The 19,415-nt window shown below is 43.7% G+C and overlaps 1 protein-coding gene across 3 annotated transcripts; it reads right to left on the bottom strand.

Annotated features, from left to right (window-relative positions):
* Window positions 1-211: 211 nt before the first annotated feature.
* Window positions 212-8,300, bottom strand: LOC120915727. 3 transcript variants are annotated; one of them, XM_040326482.1, is made up of 3 exons: window positions 7,606-8,300; window positions 6,530-6,619; window positions 212-3,133 (listed from the first exon to the last, which is right to left on the bottom strand). In XM_040326482.1, the coding sequence occupies exon 3, from the start codon at window positions 2,890-2,892 to the stop codon at window positions 544-546; it is 2,349 nt and encodes a 782-aa protein (XP_040182416.1). In that variant the 5' UTR covers window positions 2,893-3,133; window positions 6,530-6,619; window positions 7,606-8,300; the 3' UTR covers window positions 212-543. The 3 variants fall into 3 exon arrangements, with proteins under 3 accessions (XP_040182416.1, XP_040182415.1, XP_040182417.1); XM_040326481.1 differs by having other exon boundaries at window positions 7,613-8,300; XM_040326483.1 differs by lacking the exons at window positions 6,530-6,619; window positions 7,606-8,300 and adding an exon at window positions 5,705-5,853.
* Between the last annotated feature and the right edge of the window lie 11,115 nt (window positions 8,301-19,415).

Raw genomic sequence — 19,415 nt, 5'->3', positions numbered from 1 at the left:
GCTAGCAACATTCCCCCCCCCCCCCCCCCCAGCAATATTAGACTCGCAACAGCCAGCATCAATAGAGCCTCCAACAGCCAACAACAGTATATCCCTCCCATCAACGATTGACACCCCCCCCCCATGGAACATATGCCCCCCTAGGAACATATGGCACACCCCCAGCAGCAATAGATGCTCCATCAACAACAATAGCACCCCCCTGCCCCCCGCAAAAATAGATCCCCTCCAGCAACATTCGATTCCCCAGCAGCCAGCATCAATAGAACCTCCAGAAGACCCAAAGCGCCTCTTGATATTACATATATTCAGTGCTGGAGGTGCCGGAACTGCGTCCCCCCCCCACGTTCCCGCTGAAAAAAAGCCCTGCTTATAAAGGAATATAAAGCCTTAAATTTTTAGGTAAGAAACAGCATTGCCCATGAATAACTAATCCATTTTCAACCTTCTGGAATGACGTCATAGCTTTTGTAATGACAACGATGGTTTGTCAACAGGGGCCATATTTTTGGGATAATGATGACTTAGTGAAGCCCACCAAAACTAAAGTTGACCTCGGAGAGCAGAAAAGATATGGTTGTATATGCCGTACACAAAGTCTTGACGACGTGCTTCATATACAACCCTTAAAACCCATTGACCTCTCGCCGTACTGCTGTAACCTTCACTTTTGGTTCGGTCCCTGTTGCTTTGGTCTAAACTAGTATCCTGTAAATTTGAATTGTGCTCAAGGATAGACAGCTGTGTCCTTGCGACCATAGCGTCCATAAAAAAATGATTGCTTTTCGGCTTGTATTTTAATGCCGTGCTATGGAATATTTCTAGATTCCCCGTGTGGCAAAATAAAGTAAGTCTTTCGATATCTCTAAGCCAAGTCTTTCTTAGAATGATGTCTTTCAGCTCTTTGTAGGCACATGATCCTTCTCTCAACCATTTCCTTGTTATATTGGATTTTTCTCTAATGGAAGAATGCTTGCATTCTTTGTAGTGTTCACATCCACGCCATTGATGCACATTGATCACGTGATATAATACCGAACACCACTGTTCTTTTAATTTTAGAGCGTTGCGCTCACAGTTAGCTGATGCCCACCGTAAATGTTTTTTTATGGATGGAATCCATGGCGCCAACTCAGAACATCTTTTTTTTTTACTAGCGGCTCTAAGCTTTGCCCCTACCGATTTCGCCATACGCCCGACGTCAAACTGATGTAGAATGTTGGAGTATTTTTCTTGTAGTAGTTTTCTAATAGTAACATTCCTGTCTGTGCAAATAATGCGGACATTGAGCCCTCTGTCTTGCAGCTCATCTAGCGCCTTCACAAAGGCTTTGCCCTCCAAAGCAATGAAACTGGAACTCGGTGTTCGTTGTTCCACAGCAAAGCCAACTATTTTTTGGGTTTTTGCCTCCACAAAAGAATAGGTGCAATATTTGGCGTTGGAACCAGGGCTATCACATTGTCGGTCTCCCGATAAACAGACTGCATGGCCAGATAGTTGGGATATTGTATTGTTTTGATCTAATTGCCAATGGTAATCGATCGCAGGGAATAAGTAGTTTTTCTGATATTCGTAATATGTGGTTTTGCTAATGGACGTCATCCCTAGTAGCCGAAGAAAACTTTCTATTGTCAGGAAATTGGATCCGCTGCATAGAGTTGAACTTGCGATTAAAACATCGCCTACTGGACGGTTTCCTATATTAGGCTGACTTTGCCAAAGTAGAAAGCGATGACCTTCTTTACAAATGGCATAAACGGACAGGCAAGAACCGCACAGTTTTTTTTTTACTTTTGAAATGGAGGCATTGCAATCCCCGTACTTGCAGTGCACCATGGCCAAAAGATTATCCAGACAGCTTTCGAAAACTAAAAACTTTCTTTCCTTTGCAAATCCAGAACCGGAAACTGCAGATGTTAATTTTGACTTCTCAAGGCTGTAAAACTGATCTTCACGTGGAGCGCCCAAGTCGCTTTGCTCATTGTCAATGTTGGAATCATTGGCCGGATTGTAAGATAGGTCAACATCGTCCATTTCACTCTTTACAGATGGCCCCTGGCTGAAAACGATCGGCGTCTCACGTTGCACTACATCTGAAATTGGGAGGTCGTCATTTTCTTCGTCTGGAGAAGTGCCGTTTATCAGTTTCACTCGTGATAAACCTTTTTTTCTTTTTTTCGAAGAGCTGGATAAATCACACTGTATGCCAACATCTCGTGTCTCTGGACAATGCTGTATTTTTTTATTTTTACAACCAAAGAACGGTAATGTTCCAATTTTCTTATTCTTAGAATGCATACTAAAATCGGTCATGACGCCCTTAGACCAGGTTAGTCTTTTCCTTGACTGGACATAACTTTCAGAGGTAGTAAGGTCAAAATGGGGAGTTTCTGGAATACTTGAGAATTCTGATATAGCTTCGCCGGCACTAAATACGGATGTATTCTCGGTTTGCATGCTTGAAGGAAACAAGAGAGTTTCATTTGCATTACTGTCATCGCATGCGGTTTGATCAATCACATTTAATGAAGTATCTCTGTTCTGTTCAGTACAAAGTCTCTTTATTCTTCTCTCGTCATCCTCAACATCAGCGCTGGCGCCATCTGTAGGAAATATACTGGGGTAGGCTTCTTTTTTTTTTAGTTTCATTTTTCCACATACATCTTGGTACATGTCTGCTGCGAAATGCTTAGAACATATTCTATATGAATCGTTAGGTTTACCTAGCCATACTTTCTCAACGGTCGCCGCTATATTACTATCATCGAACTGACCGGTCCTCATAAGCCATTGCTTTATACGTTCTTTGTCGTTGGGAAAGACGTGGAAAATTACATTTCTCTCTTTCCTTTTCCAATGAGAAGTACATTTTTTAACAATACAAGAAGGCATAACGAAATCTTTGCTAGTATAAGCAATTTGTTACAATGCAATTAGATGTGTGTCAGTTTGTAAAAGATTGTAGTTTTGGTTGTAAAAAAATAATGGTTCTTTTTCCATAGGATGAGGATCAATTTGAGCAAGGATGAACCAAAGTTTCTCTTTTCAAAAGGCTAATATTCCAAAAAGATAAATCACGTACAGAAAAGTTAAAATCGTTTCAATTTTCCAAAAACGTTTCAGCGTAAGGAACCTGTCAAGAAAATTGGAATTGTCAAAAATATTGGTATTGTCTTTTTACTAAATTTTATATATATATATATATATACACACACACATACACACACACATACATATAAAATGTATTTAAAATATTTAAATATACATATAATTATATATTTTTATATACCGTATAGACTCGAGTATAAGCCGACCCGAATATAAGCCGAGGGACACAATTTTACCACAAAAAAAATGGGAAAAACGTATTGACTCGAGTATAAACCTATGGTGTGCATCTGCATGCCTCACTGTGTCCATGTGCATGCCTCACTGTGCCCATGACTAGACTTAGGTTTAACATGGGAGTATATCGGTGCTCCCTGGCCATAGATCCCCAAGACAGAAAACTTTGCACACTTGTAGAGGAAGAGTGGGACTACACGTGTGCTAAGTTTCGAGTCCATTGGACCTATGGCTGGCCGTTACCGGGTCCCCAAATTTACCAGAGAAATTACAGTTTAACATGGGAGTCTATGGAAGCAGTGCCCGACTTTGAAAAATTGGTGCTCCCCGGCCGTAGTTCCCCCGGACAACAAACTTTGCAGAGGAAGAGTGGGGCCAAGTTTGGGGTCCAGGGGACCTACGGCCGACTGGTACTGGGTCCCCAAAGTCCGGGAGATCAGGCGCAAAGGTGACTCGAGTATAAGCCAAGGGGGGCAATTTTCAGCACAAACAAAATGTGCTGAGAAACTCTGCTTATACTCGAGTATATACGGTAACTATTACAGTCATTTGCATATTCTTCAATGCTTACAGATCTCACTATTTACAAAAAATGGTTGAAATACTGCTGTCAACTTCCAATGCCGCGTACACACAATCAGAAAATCCGACAAGAAGTCCGTGGATTTTTTTCCAACAGTATGACAAGCCGAGAAAAATGAAGTTCAATGCCTCTGAGCATGCGTAGGATTTTTCTCCGTCGGAATTGCTACAGATGATCGGATTTTCCAATAGGATTTTTTTCCAACGGAAAATTTGAGAACCAGCTCTCAATTTTTTCTTGGCAGAAATTCCGACAGAAAAATTCCAATGGAGCCTACACACGGTCTAAATTTACGACCAAAAGCTCACATCGGACTTTTCCTTGTGTGTGCGCGGCATAAGAGGGAGCACCTGTACTTTCTCCTAGACACTTCAAGCCCAAGCCTATTTCTGACACTGGGTGTTTACAAGTTAAAATAATTTTTTTTTGTTAGAAAATTACTTTGAATTAGGTGTCGACAGATATAGATTTTTCGGCTGACTTTAAAGCAGAGTTCCACCCAAAAATTTAACTTTTGCTTTAAGGGAAGGTGACCCCCCGACATGTCACATTTGGCATGTCATTTTTTTTTGGGGGGGGACGGAAACCCTCTTTTTAGAGGATTCAAGCTCCCACTTTCTCCCGGGGTACCGCAGCGCCGGAAGGAAGTTCACCCCTCCCTCTCAGCAATCATCTGTGACACACGTCACAGGTCCCAGATGATTGCCCGGGCCAATCACGTGCGCAGCGCGGCTCGCACATGCGCAGTGCTTGCCCAGCTGTGAAGCCACAGCCGGGCACCCACAGTCTTGATGCCGGCGCCGCAGAGAGGAGGGGGGAGACGAGCAGGGCTTCGTACGCCTGCATTACTGGAACCTCGGACAGGTGAGTGGCTGATTAATAAAAGTCAGCAACTACACTTTTTGTATATATTGGTGGAACTCCGCTTTAAGGCCAATATCAGGTGCCAATATTCTGGAGATTTAGGCTGGGTTCACATTATTGCCGCATGTGGCTCACAGCAGGGGGTCCGGTGTGTCCCCGTTCACCGTTTCAAGTTTGATTTTAGCCCAAATTATTGGGCTGAATTCGGACTTGAAATGGACCAAAAGACAGACCGCAAATTCCCACCGGAGCCGCCGCAGAGATATGTTTACCGGCTCCATAGAGAGCCGGTCACAATCTCCTACCATGCAAATTGGATGCGGAGAAATCCACATCCAATTTGCATAGTTGTGAACCCGTCCTTTTACATTTATTTTACATTTTTTATTGCTATATGTAAACTTCCCTTGTGACAGTAATAAGCACTGACAGGTACTCTTTATGGAGGGATCTGGGGTCTAAAAGACCCCAAATCCCTCCACTGCACTTTATAGTATTCAAAACATCAAAATCTGCCGCTTTGAATACTGTGGATTATTTTAAATCGGCCCTGTAGGCAGCCCAGTAAACCCCCGGAAGTGACGTCGCTTCCCGGGTTACTAAATCGGAGACCCGATGGAAGCCGTTTCGTGCTTTGTTCGGGACTCTGGCCAGCCGGCGGACGTGCCGACTGTTTGCTTGGGTGGGACTGGAGAGCGGTGGGAGGGGTGGGTCAGTGGGAGCCGGGCGGTGAGGGGGTGGATCAGTCGGAGTCAGTCGGCGATGGGCAGGTCAGTGGGAGCCAGGCGGCGAGGGAGTGGGCGATGGGCGGGTCAGTGGGAGCTGAACATGACCGCATGCGTGTGTTGGATGGAGATGAGCGTGAATAACAGATGGACACGATTATAGAAAATTTGTTTTTGAAAAGTTTACCGTGATACTTCCAGGTCACCAGCAAACAGTCGGAATCTCCATTCTCCAGTCAGATGATAATTCACAGTCTATGGTAAGGTTACTGAAATTTTTAAAACACCTATTTGAAAGGATGACAACTACCGTATTTATCAGGGTATTGCGCGCTCCGGCGTATAGCGCGCACCCCTAAAGTGGACCCGCATTCCTGTGAAAAAAAGATTTTAGTACTTACAGTTTTGGTGTCTTGCCCGGCATCCATCGGCGGCCTCGTCGGGTCCGGCGTCCGTCTGCGGCTTCGGTGGTGTCGTCGGGTCCGGCGTCCTTCTGCAGTGTCCTCCCCGCTCGATCTCCGCTTCCCGCGCTGAGTTTGAACTACTGCGCCGGCATATACCGAGCGCAGTACACTCGTGTATAGTCGGGCAGGCTTGTCTCCTCTAGCGGTCACGTCCTGTACGTCCAGGACGTGACTGCGAGAAGAGCCGAGCCTGCCCGACTATACACGAGTGTACTGCGCTCGGTATATGCCGGCGCAGTAGTTCAAACTCGGCACGGGTATCGGCGTATATCGCGCACCCACGATTTTGCCCTGAATTTCAGGGCAAAAAAGTGCGCGGTATACGCCGATAAATACGGTATTAAAATCAATAATACAATTAAAAAAAAATTAAAAATTGCTTAGAGAATAGACGTGTTTAGAAATTGCAGTGATGGATGAAGATGAACGTTTCTGTGCCGTGTGTGTCTATGACAGACGGACAATGGTGAATGGAGATGTTTGTCTTCTCAGAAGGACCTAATGATCAATAATTTTTTATATTGAAAGTTTGTTTTTGAAACATTTACCTTCCAGGTCTCCAACATACAGCGGCAATCTCGATATTCCAGTCAGGCGAGTCACAATCTTTCGTAAGGTTATTACAATTTTCAGAACACCTATTAAAAAAAGGAGACAATCAATATTCCTAAAAAAATAAAATAAATTAAATAAAAAAAATACCACATATATAAAATTTCAAAGAGAATTATTATATTTTAAGAGTTACATCGAAAATTATTATTTGAACTGCAGCTGTAAAACAATTGTGCCAGTTTTTAATAGGATGGTTCTATTAATTATATTGTATATGGAGATGACCGTGTTTCCAGTGTGTGCCGGACAGACAGGACAGTGTGCGTGTGGAGGGACGGACGGACGGACGGATAGGACAGCGTGAAGGGACGGACGGATAGGACAGCGTGGGGGGGACAGACAGATAGGACAGCGTGGGGGGGACGGACGGATAGGACAGCATGGCGGAGGGACGGACGGATAGGACAGCGTGAAGGAGGGACGGACGGATAGCACAGCGTGGAGGAGGGACGGACGGATAGCACAGCGTGGAGGAGGGACGGACGGATAGCACAGCGTGGAGGAGGGACGGACGGATAGCACAGCGTGGGGGGGGACGCACGGATAGGACAGCGTGGAGGAGGGACAGACAGATAGGACAGTGTGGGGGGGATGCACGGATAGGACATCGTGGAGGACACACAGACGGATAGGACAGCGTGGAGGACGGACAGGACAGTGTGGAGGGACGGACAGGACAGTGTGGAGGGATGGACGGACAGGACAGCGTGGAGGGATGGACGGACAGGACAGCGTGGAGGGATGGACGGACAGGACAGCGTGGAGGGATGGACGGACAAACAGGACAGCGTGCATGTGCAGGATAGAGAGAGGGGCTTCTGTACAAGAAAATAAAGTTAGATATAGACTTGGTGTCAGATGACAAGGGTAGGCTGTAACCTTTGAACCCATGCAGCCTTACTGGGTCTTATCTATGCAAAGTGAGACACCCACCCCACCCCCCCACATAACACATTCTTGTGATCAAAATCAATGCTGCAACTTGCAGGAGATGACGTCAGACACACACACTGCACCTCCTCCTCCTCCTCTGCCCAGCTCTGACTCCATGCACCCTCCCGGGTTCAGTTGTCGGTGTAGTCGCCGTTCTGGGAGCTGCACCGTGTATTTCCTCCTCTGTCATGCCAAGCTTCTGCTGATCTCTTGGATAACACCCCCCTGATGAATACCAGCCAGTCAAAACTCAGGAAAGACACCACATGACTTCGGCATGCCCAATTCTGCTAAGATGTGGAGCAGCCAATCCTGGGAGAGCTTGAGAAGAAAGGAGGAGCAATATGAAGCTGGAATCACAGACGCTTGTAGACATGTGCACTACCGAAAAATTGGTTTAGTTTCATTTTCGTTTCGTTGTTGTTGTTTTTTTTGTTAGGTTTATCGGATCATTCGTAACTTCAGATCATTCGTAACTTCAGATCATTCGTAACTTCAGATCATTCGTAACTTCACATCATTCGTAACTTCACATCATTCGTAACTTCACATCATTCGTAACTTCACATCATTCGTAACTTCACATCATTCGTAACTTCACATCATTCGTAACTTCAGATCCATCGTAACTTCACATCATTCGTAACTTCACATCATTCGTAACTTCACATCATTCGTAACTTCAGATCATTCGTAACTTCACATCATTCGTAACTTCACGTCATTCGTAACTTCACATCATTCGTAACTTCACATCATTCGTAACTTCACATCATTCGTAACTTCACATCATTCGTAACTTCAGATCATTCGTAACTTCAGATCATTCGTAACTTCAGATCATTCGTAACTTCACGTCATTCGTAACTTCACATCATTTGTAACTTCACATCATTCGTAACTTCAGATCATTCGTAACTTCACATCATTCGTAACTTCAGATCATTCGTAACTTCAGATCCATCGTAACTTCACATCATTCGTAACTTCAGATCATTCGTAACTTCACATCATTCGTAACTTCAGATCATTCGTAACTTCACATCATTCGTAACTTCAGATCATTCGTAACTTCAGATCCATCGTAACTTCACATCATTCGTAACTTCAGATCATTCGTAACTTCACATCATTCGTAACTTCACATCATTCGTAACTTCACATCATTCGTAACTTCACGTCATTCGTAACTTCACATCATTCGTAACTTCACATCATTCGTAACTTCACATCATTCGTAACTTCAGATCATTCGTAACTTCAGATCATTCGTAACTTCAGATCATTCGTAACTTCACGTCATTCGTAACTTCAGATCATTCGTAACTTCACGTCATTCGTAACTTCACGTCATTCGTAACTTCACATCATTCGTAACTTCACATCATTCGTAACTTCACATCATTCGTAACTTCAGATCCATCGTAACTTCACATCATTCGTAACTTCACGTCATTCGTAACTTCAGATCATTCGTAACTTCAGATCATTCGTAACTTCACGTCATTCGTAACTTCACATCATTCGTAACTTCACATCATTCGTAACTTCACATCATTCGTAACTTCACATCATTCGTAACTTCACATCATTCGTAACTTCAGATCATTCGTAACTTCAGATCATTCGTAACTTCAGATCATTCGTAACTTCAGATCATTCGTAACTTCACGTCATTCGTAACTTCACGTCATTCGTAACTTCAGATCATTCGTAACTTCACGTCATTCGTAACTTCACGTCATTCGTAACTTCACGTCATTCGTAACTTCACATCATTCGTAACTTCACATCATTCGTAACTTCACATCATTCGTAACTTCAGATCATTCGTAACTTCACGTCATTCGTAACTTCACGTCATTCGTAACTTCACATCATTCGTAACTTCGGGTGCATTTGTATTTATTACTTTCACTAAGGCCCCATACACACGATAGAATCCATCCGCTGAAATTTATCCGCGGATCGGTTTCAGCGGATCGACGGATTTATCTGTTGATCCGCTGGAACGTACACACTAGCGCCCAAAAATCTCCGCGAACCAGAACGTATGCAACGTAAACCACGTAAAACGTCACTATAAAGGGGAAGACCAAAGTCAACGGCGCCGCCCTCTGTTCCGCTTTTGCTAGTTCCGTGTGACCGCGTGCTAGTGAAGGTTTGGTTAGAGCCGATTCGTGCTTTTCATTCTCCGCGTTTTGACAGTAGGTATTCTCGGGTTCAGTGCGTTTGCTTGCGGGTTTGCAGTTGGCATTCGGGCACAGGCTTTCAGCACGTTTCCGCGTACTGTGCGCTCGTATCTGTGTGTCGTGCGGGCTTAGCAGGTTGTGCTGGATTTGCGAGTGCTTTCTGTTGGAGTGTGTTCTTGACTGACCAGCCGGCCGGTTTGAATCCATGATGGAGCAGCAGCGTCGATTCTTGCGAATTGGTGCTGGTTATGGGATTGCTAATGGACAGGCTCAGCGAATCAGTTGTTTGGCCAGGAACAGTGGGAGGAGGCGTTTCTGGGCCAAGAATTGGTTGCGCCAGCGTGACCATTTTTCTCATATGCCTCTGCTTAGGGAACTCCAGGAGAATAATCCGGATGATTTTCGGAATTTTCTCCGCATGACGGACCCCGTATTCAACCGTCTGCTGGAACTTCTGTCCCCCTATATCACGAGGCAGGACACTGTGATGCGCCAAGCCATCACGGCCGAGCAGAGGCTTATTGCCACGTTGCGGTACCTGGCGACTGGGAGGAGCCTGCAGGACCTCAAGTTCTCGACAGGCATCTCTCCCCAGTCACTTGGGGTCATCATACCGGAGACGTGTACTGCCATCATACATGTTCTGCAGGAGGAGTATCTTAAGGTAAGTTCCCTAATTTGAACAACACAATTTTGTTTTTTTAAATGTGTGAGAAAGTCTTTTTTTTTTTCTTCCCTAATAACCATGAGATTGTAATCTGCTGTGTGTGGGATGTTCCATTTTCTCCCCAGGCATGTTGTTAACCTTTACATGTTTGTTTTGGGCCTAGCTGCATATTTTTTCCTTACCCACCATAAACCTGTCCAGCATGCTTTCCTAGGCCCAAACCCACCTAGCCTAAATTCTCGTTTATTTTTAGGATAATCAATTGTAGCTCTGCCCCTCCCCCCCCCCCCAAAATAGTTTCTTGCTCTATCATCAGAGGGATGTGGAGTCTGATAATTAAGTGGGTCTATATTTTTCCCCAAAAAAAAAAAAATTCACAATGCTTGTGTGAAATGTGAATCCTGTTGTTGATGTTGCACAATGATGGTTTTTCGATTATGTTTGCAATGTTTATGTGCCAAAGTAGTAAATCTCATTTTTTGTTTGTCCCCACAGCTACCCTCCACCCCACAGGAATGGCAGTCTGTGGCTTCCCAATTTGCCCAGCGGTGGGATTTTCCTAACTGCGGTGGAGCAATAGATGGGAAACACGTCCGCATTGTGCCCCCACGCCACTCGGGGTCCTACTATTTTAACTACAAGGGTTATCATAGTATTGTGTTGATGGCGGTGGTGTCGGCACAGTATGAGTTTCTATATGTGGACGTGGGGAAGAATGGCCGGATGTCAGATGGGGGAGTGTTCTCACGGACTGAATTCTACGATCGTCTCCAAACTGGTGATCTGGCACTGCCACCAGATGAAGACAATGTGGAAGGACTTCCGTTTGTGTTCCTAGCGGACGAGGCTTTCGGGCTTGGACCTCACCTAATGCGGCCTTTTCCCCAGAGGACCCTCACCTCAGAGAGGAGTGTGTTCAATTTTCGGTTGTCCAGGGCTCGGAGGGTAGTCGAGAATGCCTTTGGGATACTCAGCAACCGGTTCCGCCTGTTCCTGACATCGATACATTTGGCGGAATATAAATTGAACACCGTTGTATTTGCCTGCTGCATTTTGCACAACTTTTTACGCAGGCATTCCCAGACGTACCTATCCGACAGCGTTTCTGAGGCAAGACTACTCTCAGATCCTCTCCCTGGGCTGGTCACTGGTCGCGCTGGCATTGGCACCCCATCTGCTCGTGAGGTACGCGACAAATATGTTGAGTACTTCATGGGTCGGGGGGCCATTGCTATGCCAGATCATATTTCTTTCTAATTTGGCCCCCCAAAGAAAGGAATATTCTCAGAAAAAATAAATAATTAGACCATTGGACTTTATACAGTTGTTTGTCATTACTGCTTTTTCTATTTTTTTCTGTCTTCCTGGTTAGCCCAAAAAATAGTGCACTTCTAGTGCCAAATGTAGGGTTCAGGTTTTAGTAAATAAACACAATTGCACATTATTCACTCATCTCCAAACTGGGTATTCAGCATCTTAAAAAATCAAGCCACTCCTTGTAATGTTTTAAAACCAACTTTTTTTATTGTCAGCTTTTTTCTATGTTTTTGGCAAAAGGTTTTTTTTGTGCTCTTAAACATGCCAACTTTTTTATGTTTCACGTTGATTAGTTATTTTTTTTATTTTTAGTAAGTATCCCTTTTTTTTTTTTTATGGGTTCCAAACAATTTCTTCAATTTTTTTTGTCGTAATAGTGTGTAAAAATATATTCAAAATTTTTTTTACATATTTGTTCAACAAATAATCGTTATTATTTTTTTGGGGGAAATATTTTATAACAATATAATTTTTTATTTTTTTTTGGGTGTTGTTTTTTTTGGAAATCAATTAAAAATATTGATCATATTTTTGGGATCGATGTGTTAAACAATCTTTTTTTTTAATTTTTGGTTAAATGTTTTTGTTTTTTGTACATTTTTTTTTTTTATTTTTGTTTACTTTTTCTGTTTTGTATGGCTTGTTGAATGGAAGCCATTTTTAAACTATACAATAGAAAACATGTCCCAAAAAATACAAACCCAAATGTGTCACTTTTGCATTCCCAAAAACAGTCATTGTGTGAGGTCACACCGGAACACGCCAAAATTTCAAGATGCACACATTCAGTGCTTTTCGCCAAATGTCAGTTCTACCACAACAAAAGACTTTAAAAAGGCGACATGTGCTATCTGCCATCATGGGTGAACAATGTCTGGGTTTTGTGGGAGCAAACCTTTCCTCGAAAATTATTTAATAATCGAGGAGGGGGTTGTACCCACAAAGCACAGATATTCTATATTCTGTGATGGCAGATAGCACATGTTGACACACTGTGTGTGCATCTTCAAATTTTGGCGTGTTGCTGAGTCAGACATAAAAACAGGTTGGGGGATGGGCGGGGGGGGTTGGTTTATTCTTTCACACGGCCCATCATGTCAATGATGTTCTTATAGTTTTGCTCTATAACCACCATTCGTTGCCGCATAGTGTCCAGCTCGGCACAGCAGTCGACTATTATATTGCGCACATTCTGTTCCATCTGAACCATCTGTTGCCGCATATTTTCCATTTCGCTGCTGCACTCCATTACTTGCTGGATTATAATTCCCGCACTTGCCCGAGAAAAATGGGGAACAGCATCTTCATCCCCTACAAAATTAGTAAAAAATATAAAATTAGACATTTGACCGGACGAGATACATCTAGGGTTGCCAGCTCATCACTTTAAACCAGAACACAGATTAATTACACAGGTTCTGTGGCTGATTAAAAGGTGGTAATTTTACTCACCTGGTGCCATATCAGCATTACATTAGCCACAGAACATGTGTAATCCATATGTGTTCTGGATTAAAGGGATGAGGTGGCAACCCTATCTACATCTGTTTTGCCCTATCAAGCTGGGATGACACTGACCTGATGTCGTGTTGATTTCCTCCTCCTCCACCACTTCTCCATCTTCAATAACTCCTCCTTCTTCTTCTTCCACCAATCCACCATCTTCAAAATCTGCTAAATCTTCTTCTTCAATTTCATCTTCCTCCTCAACAACTACCAGATCTAAAATTACGCCATCATCCTCTCTTCCTTCCTCCTCCTCCTCCACATCCTCCTCTCTTCCTTCCACCTCCTCCTCAACATCCTCCTCTCTTCCTTCCACCTCCTCCTCAACATCCTCATCTCTTCCTTCCACCTCCTCCTCAACATCCTCCTCTATTCCTTCCTCCTCCTCCACATGGCCAGATGGCAGATCCCGGGCATGTCTGGCCCTCTCTGCCTCCTCAAATTGCTGGCGTCTTCTTTCCCCTAGAAAAAAAAAAAAAAAAAAAGATATTGTAGAGCATAAATCGCACACATTGCATAGAGGTTTAGAGGCTTTTTTGAAAAATATTTAGTTGTCTTATGAACACAAACCTATATTTTAGGATGACTTCTAGGCCAAGCTCTGATTAATTCCATTTTTAGCAAAGTGACACACATGGATGTCCCCCCCTTATAATTTAGAGCTGAGACCATCCAAATTTTCTGGTAAGATTTTGAGGGAGACACAGGTGCTATGGATTAACAGATATGGAAACACCTGCTTAGTAGCACTGTTTGCATTTCCCATTCTTGGATTTAATTGTTCAATTAAAAAATTTGACCACAATGTTTACAAACAATGTTTTTGGCAAGAGAGGCATGTCCAGGTGTGTTGTTCCTGGGCCAACATCGTATTTTTGCGAAGCAACCTGATGTGAACAAGGTTTCCTATTAACAGTCGTTGGCCAAGCAAATGAGATTTTGAGAAATACAATTATTTAAACATATTTTCAGAAGTACAACCAGGCCAAGGATACAGATGTAGAAATGTACCTGACCAAACATTCAAATAATAAAATTGTCCCCACCCCTCAAAACAAAAAATAACTTACGTTTTTTGAGTATTTTTTTTATTTTCTTTAGTTGATGTGGCTCACGAAGCTTTAAGTCGGACCACCGCTTCCGTAGCTGCTCCTTGGACCTTGCGATGCCAAACATCCTCTGCATTTTACGTGCCACCTTCTCCATAATTTTCCCCTTCCTGCGGTTGGGGGTCTTGTATGGGCCATATTGCCCATCATAGTCCTTCCTCCGCATAATGTCTACCAGCTCAACCATTTCGTCAAAGGACATATTAGTTGCCTTATAACGTTTAGGCCGGGATCGGGACGTTCCTGCCTCTGTCCCCTCACTTCTGGCCTGAGAGCTCCGTGCATGCTCGCCTGTCATCGCCATCTTTCATCCCCACAGAGATTAGGGGCGTGGAAATCTGGAAATGTCCCGACCAGGGCGGCGGGTACTACATACGCGGAGTCTAGAGAATGAATAAGACGTGATTACGTAGGTTACGCGGAGATAATGCGCCCGTTTCTGCTCAGTTGCTTACGCGGAGATTAGTAAAACATTTGACTGCAAGTAACACAGTTAACGCCAGATTTACATAATTAACATTGAGTAGGGGGCAAGACGATGTGTCACGCACACGCGGAGTCTTTTAAAGGGAACCTACGTGATTACGTTGCTTACGCGGAGATTTGTAGAACATTTGACAGCAGTAACACAGTTAACGCCAGATTTTGAGAATTAAAGGGACACTAAAGGAATTTTTTTTTTTAGCTAAATAGCTTCCTTTACCTTGCTGCAGTCCTGGTTTCATGTCCTCATTGTTCGTTTTTGCTTTGATGTTGCTGTAAATCCTCTCTGTTTTGGACACTTCCTGGTTGCCTGTTTCCTGATAACCACAGTACTGGGAGATTTCTCACGGTGGTCACTAATCAAGGAGGTGTGTGTAAAACGAAACTGGATTGGTGCTGAGGAGTTTTAGACAAAGTATCACTGCTCTCTATTGGCTGACTGCCCTCTAGTGGCTCTCTGTACATCAGAGAACCAGCAAACAACAGCAAAAACGAAACTACACTGCAGGCACATTATATGATTGTTTTTTTATCAATTTTTAATCATTTTTAAAAGGAATCAGTTAACTATTATGTCTCTATGCCCTGTAAACAGTCATTTCAGCTAAAAATTTTTTTTCCTTTAGTGACCCTTTAACATTGATTAGGGGGCATGGCAATGGTGACGATGTGTCACGCACACGCGGAGTCTTTTAAAGGGAACCTACGTGATTACGTTGCTTACGCGGAGATTTGTAGAACATTTGACAGCAGTAACACAGTTAACGCCAGATTTTGAGAATTAACATTGATTAGGGGGCATGGCAATGGTGACGATGTGTCACGCACACGCGGAGTCTTTTAAAGGGAACCTACGTGATTACGTTGCTTACGCGGAGATTTGTAGAACATTTGACAGCAGTAACACAGTTAACGCCAGATTTTGAGAATTAACATTGATTAGGGGGCATGGCAATGGTGACGATGTGTCACGCACACGCGGAGTCTTTTAAAGGGAACCTACGTGATTACGTTGCTTACGCGGAGATTTGTAGAACATTTGACAGCAGTAACACAGTTAACGCCAGATTTTGAGAATTAACATTGATTAGGGGGCATGGCAATGGTGACGATGTGTCACGCACACGCGGAGTCTTTTAAAGGGAACCTACGTGATTACGTTGCTTACGCGGAGATTTGTAGAACATTTGACAGCAGTAACACAGTTAACGCCAGATTTTGAGAATTAACATTGATTAGGGGGCATGGCAATGGTGACGATGTGTCACGCACACGCGGAGTCTATAAAAGGGAACCGAGGTGATTACGTTGCTTACGCGGAGATTATTTCATTGAGCTGCACGAGGAGCTAGAGATAAGGTACAAACTTGAAACATGGGATCAGCAGAGGCCTAGAAACTTGAGAGCCATGGGATTGTGGTTTTGTCTGTTGTTTGCAGCCTTTTAACGCAAATTAGTATGTTTATTGTGTCCCCACAAACTGAATTAAATTCTCACAATGCTTTTACACATCACTTAAATCTAGATGTGAAGAATGCTCTACCTAGTTTTACTTTTTGCCAGGTGTATTGTGATCATGCAAGTATTGTTCTGTGTTGGTTGGCCAAAGGTTATTAGGAAGTGTATTTAGATTTCAGGAATGATGAGTGGCAGGCTAAGTACACATTAAATACTGCCTTCATGAAAGGTCGCAATCTGTAAATTTGGGGATGGGTCTAGATTACACGTATTTAGCAAAATGATTTTAAAAAGGGTCTGCATGTGAACTAATTTTGGGTCACAACAATGGGGCAGAGCTGGCCAGCATTTTGGCTGCAGGAGACACTGTGTTTGCATAGTACAAGATCAATCTGGGGCCACATATGAATACAATGTGAATGATGGGCATTTTCTAATTTGTAAAAATTTTGGTTTAACAGTGTTCATCAGAAATTTACCTTCGAAAACTCACAAATGGAAAATATCGTGGGAAAGGAGATAATTTCTAGGCTAATAGAGAAGTTTAGGGAAATGCCCCTACTTTGGGATTCAAAACATCCTCATTATTCAAACCGGGACCAACGAAAGGCAGCACTTGCTGAAATAGCTAGATATCTGCAGACATGGGTTCCCGGCTGCACAGGCAACATGGTGAAGAACAAAATGAATAACCTGAGGGCCGCATACAGAGCAAAAAGAAGAGAACTTCGGGAGCAAAGATCAGGAGCAGCAGCAAGAGAGTCCACGTTGCCAAGTCTGTGGTACTACCAGGAGATGGAGTTTTTGGGGGATCAAATAGAGGGCCGGCAATCAATGTCAAGCCTTCCACCCAGACAGCAGGGCAGCAGACCTTCCACAGATCACCCCAGCCAGGAGGAGGACGGTGAGGGGCTGGCTGGCAGGCAGGAAAATCTGCGACTCTCCACTTCTGATGAGGTAGAGTATTTTAAAAAATGTTTTTGGCCTGCTAATTCTTGTTTGTTTATTGAGTTGATATTGTAATCCCAAACAAAAAAATGGACTTGAAAAGTCATGGTCATAAAAATAGGGGTGATGGATGCCAAGTACAGGGATCAGAAGGAGAGTCTATTCAAGTTTAAAGTAAGATAAAACAAACCAGTCTAGAGCATGAAAATGTGTGTGATTTGCTTGTGCCAAATTTTTAAACATGTCACTTTTTTTTACACAGGAAGAAGGGAGCAACCAGGAAAGATTGGCTCATGATGCTGAGCTGCCTGCCAGCCAGGAGGAAGGGGTCATTGTCAGCCAGGAGGAGGAGGCCGGGCCCAGCACCAGCCAGGAGGGCCCCAGGCCCACGGTCAGCCCCACCAGGCAACTCCCTCCCCCCAGGGTCAGGCAAACTGGCCTAATGAGGCGCAGGAGGCAGGTGGAGGATGAGAGCCTCCGAATGATTAGGGAAGCTAGCGCCTTAATGAGGGCCCCCCTCAACCCCACTGAGGCCTACAGTGCCTATGTGGCCCATGAATTGTCCCAAGCGGGGGAGGACGGTCAGAGGCGTGCCAGGAACCTCATGAACCAGGTGCTTTTATGGCTGCACCAGGGCTGGCTGACCGATGACACTGAGCTGAGTGACCCGGCCTATCCTGCACAACACCTGCTAACTCCTCCTGCTGCCACATCATCCCGACCTGCAAGGGGCCGTGGACGGGTCCGTGGAAGATCTGCTGCAAGGAGTGTTCCAAGGAACAGGAGACGATGATTGCCGGCCTTCTATTTGATCCCCCAAAAACTTCATGTTTTTTGGAGTACCACAGCCTGGGCTCCATTGGCTCACTTGCTGCTGCTCCTGGTTTTTGTTTTTGTTGTTCTTTTTTTGTTCTCGGTATGCGGTCCTCAAGGTTATTCATTTTGTCCTTGACTATGTTGCCTGTGCAGTCTGGAACACAAGTCTGCATTTATGTTGCTATCTCAGCAAGTGCTGCCCTTCTTGGTAATATAATTTTCTTTATGTACCAAATAAATGGTTATTTGATTTACTGAAATACCTTGTCTATTGTGTTTTAATACTGTGGTGATTAGGCATGAAACATTTTAGCAAATAATATGTGTCATTTAGAAAGGACACCAACTCCTTGGGGGGGGGGGGGGGGGAATTTGGCGTACCAACTTGGGAAAAGAAAAGAGGAAAAACACACGCCTACATAAAATGGTGACATAACTTTACCAAAACAAAACCAAAAAAAAAGGGTAAAAAAATGGCCAAGACAAAAGAATGGGGACATAATTAGCAAAACCAAAAAAAAAGGGTAAAAAAATGGCCAAGGGAAAAGAATGGGGACATAATTAGCAAAACCAAAAAAAAAGGGTAAAAAAATGGCCAAGACAAAAGAATGGGGACATAATTAGCAAAACCAAAAAAAAAGGGTAAAAAAATGGCCAAGGGAAAAGAATGGGGACATAATTAGCAAAACCAAATAAAAAGGGTAAAAAAATGGCCAAGGGAAAAGAATGGGGACATAATTAGCTAAACATAAAAAAAAGGGTAAAAAAATGGACAAGAAAAAAGAATGGGGACATAATTAGCTAAACCTAAAAAAAAGGGTAAAAAAATGGCCAAGACAAAAGAATGGGGACATAATTAGCAAAACCAAAAAAAAAGGGTAAAAAAAATGGCCAAGGGAAAAGAATGGGGAAAATAATTTAATAAACATAAAAAAAAGGGTAAAAAATGGGCAAGGAAAAAGAATGGGGACATAAATTGGAAAAGAAAAACAAAGACATTCACATGTGGATGCAAAAAATAAATTTCAAACATCTGGATAGATGGCATCAGCGAGAGAACGGGTTTATTCTAGCAAGAGAACGCGGAAAAAACAAGAGGAAATAAACGACACACTATATAGTTAAAGCGGTCCTCCACCCTAAAGTGGAGTCCCGCTGATCGGAACCCTCCCCCCCTCCGGTGTCACATTTGACACCTTTCAGGGGGGAGGGGGGTGCAGACACCTGTCTAAAGACAGGTATTTGCACCCACTTCCGGCCACACGCTACGGGCGAAAGACGGGCATTCCGTCACATCCCGTCTGTCGCCCGTTGTGTGCTGGGAACACTCGGCTCCCAGCACACAGCGTGTGAGCCAATCGGCGGGCGCAGCGCGACTCGCGCATGCGCC

The sequence above is a fragment of the Rana temporaria genome, chromosome 10 (assembly GCF_905171775.1).
Source record: "Rana temporaria chromosome 10, aRanTem1.1, whole genome shotgun sequence".
Lineage (NCBI taxonomy): Eukaryota > Metazoa > Chordata > Amphibia > Anura > Ranidae > Rana > Rana temporaria.
Note: the sequence above shows the minus strand (reverse complement) of the source record. Positions and strands in the feature narration are given on the sequence as shown.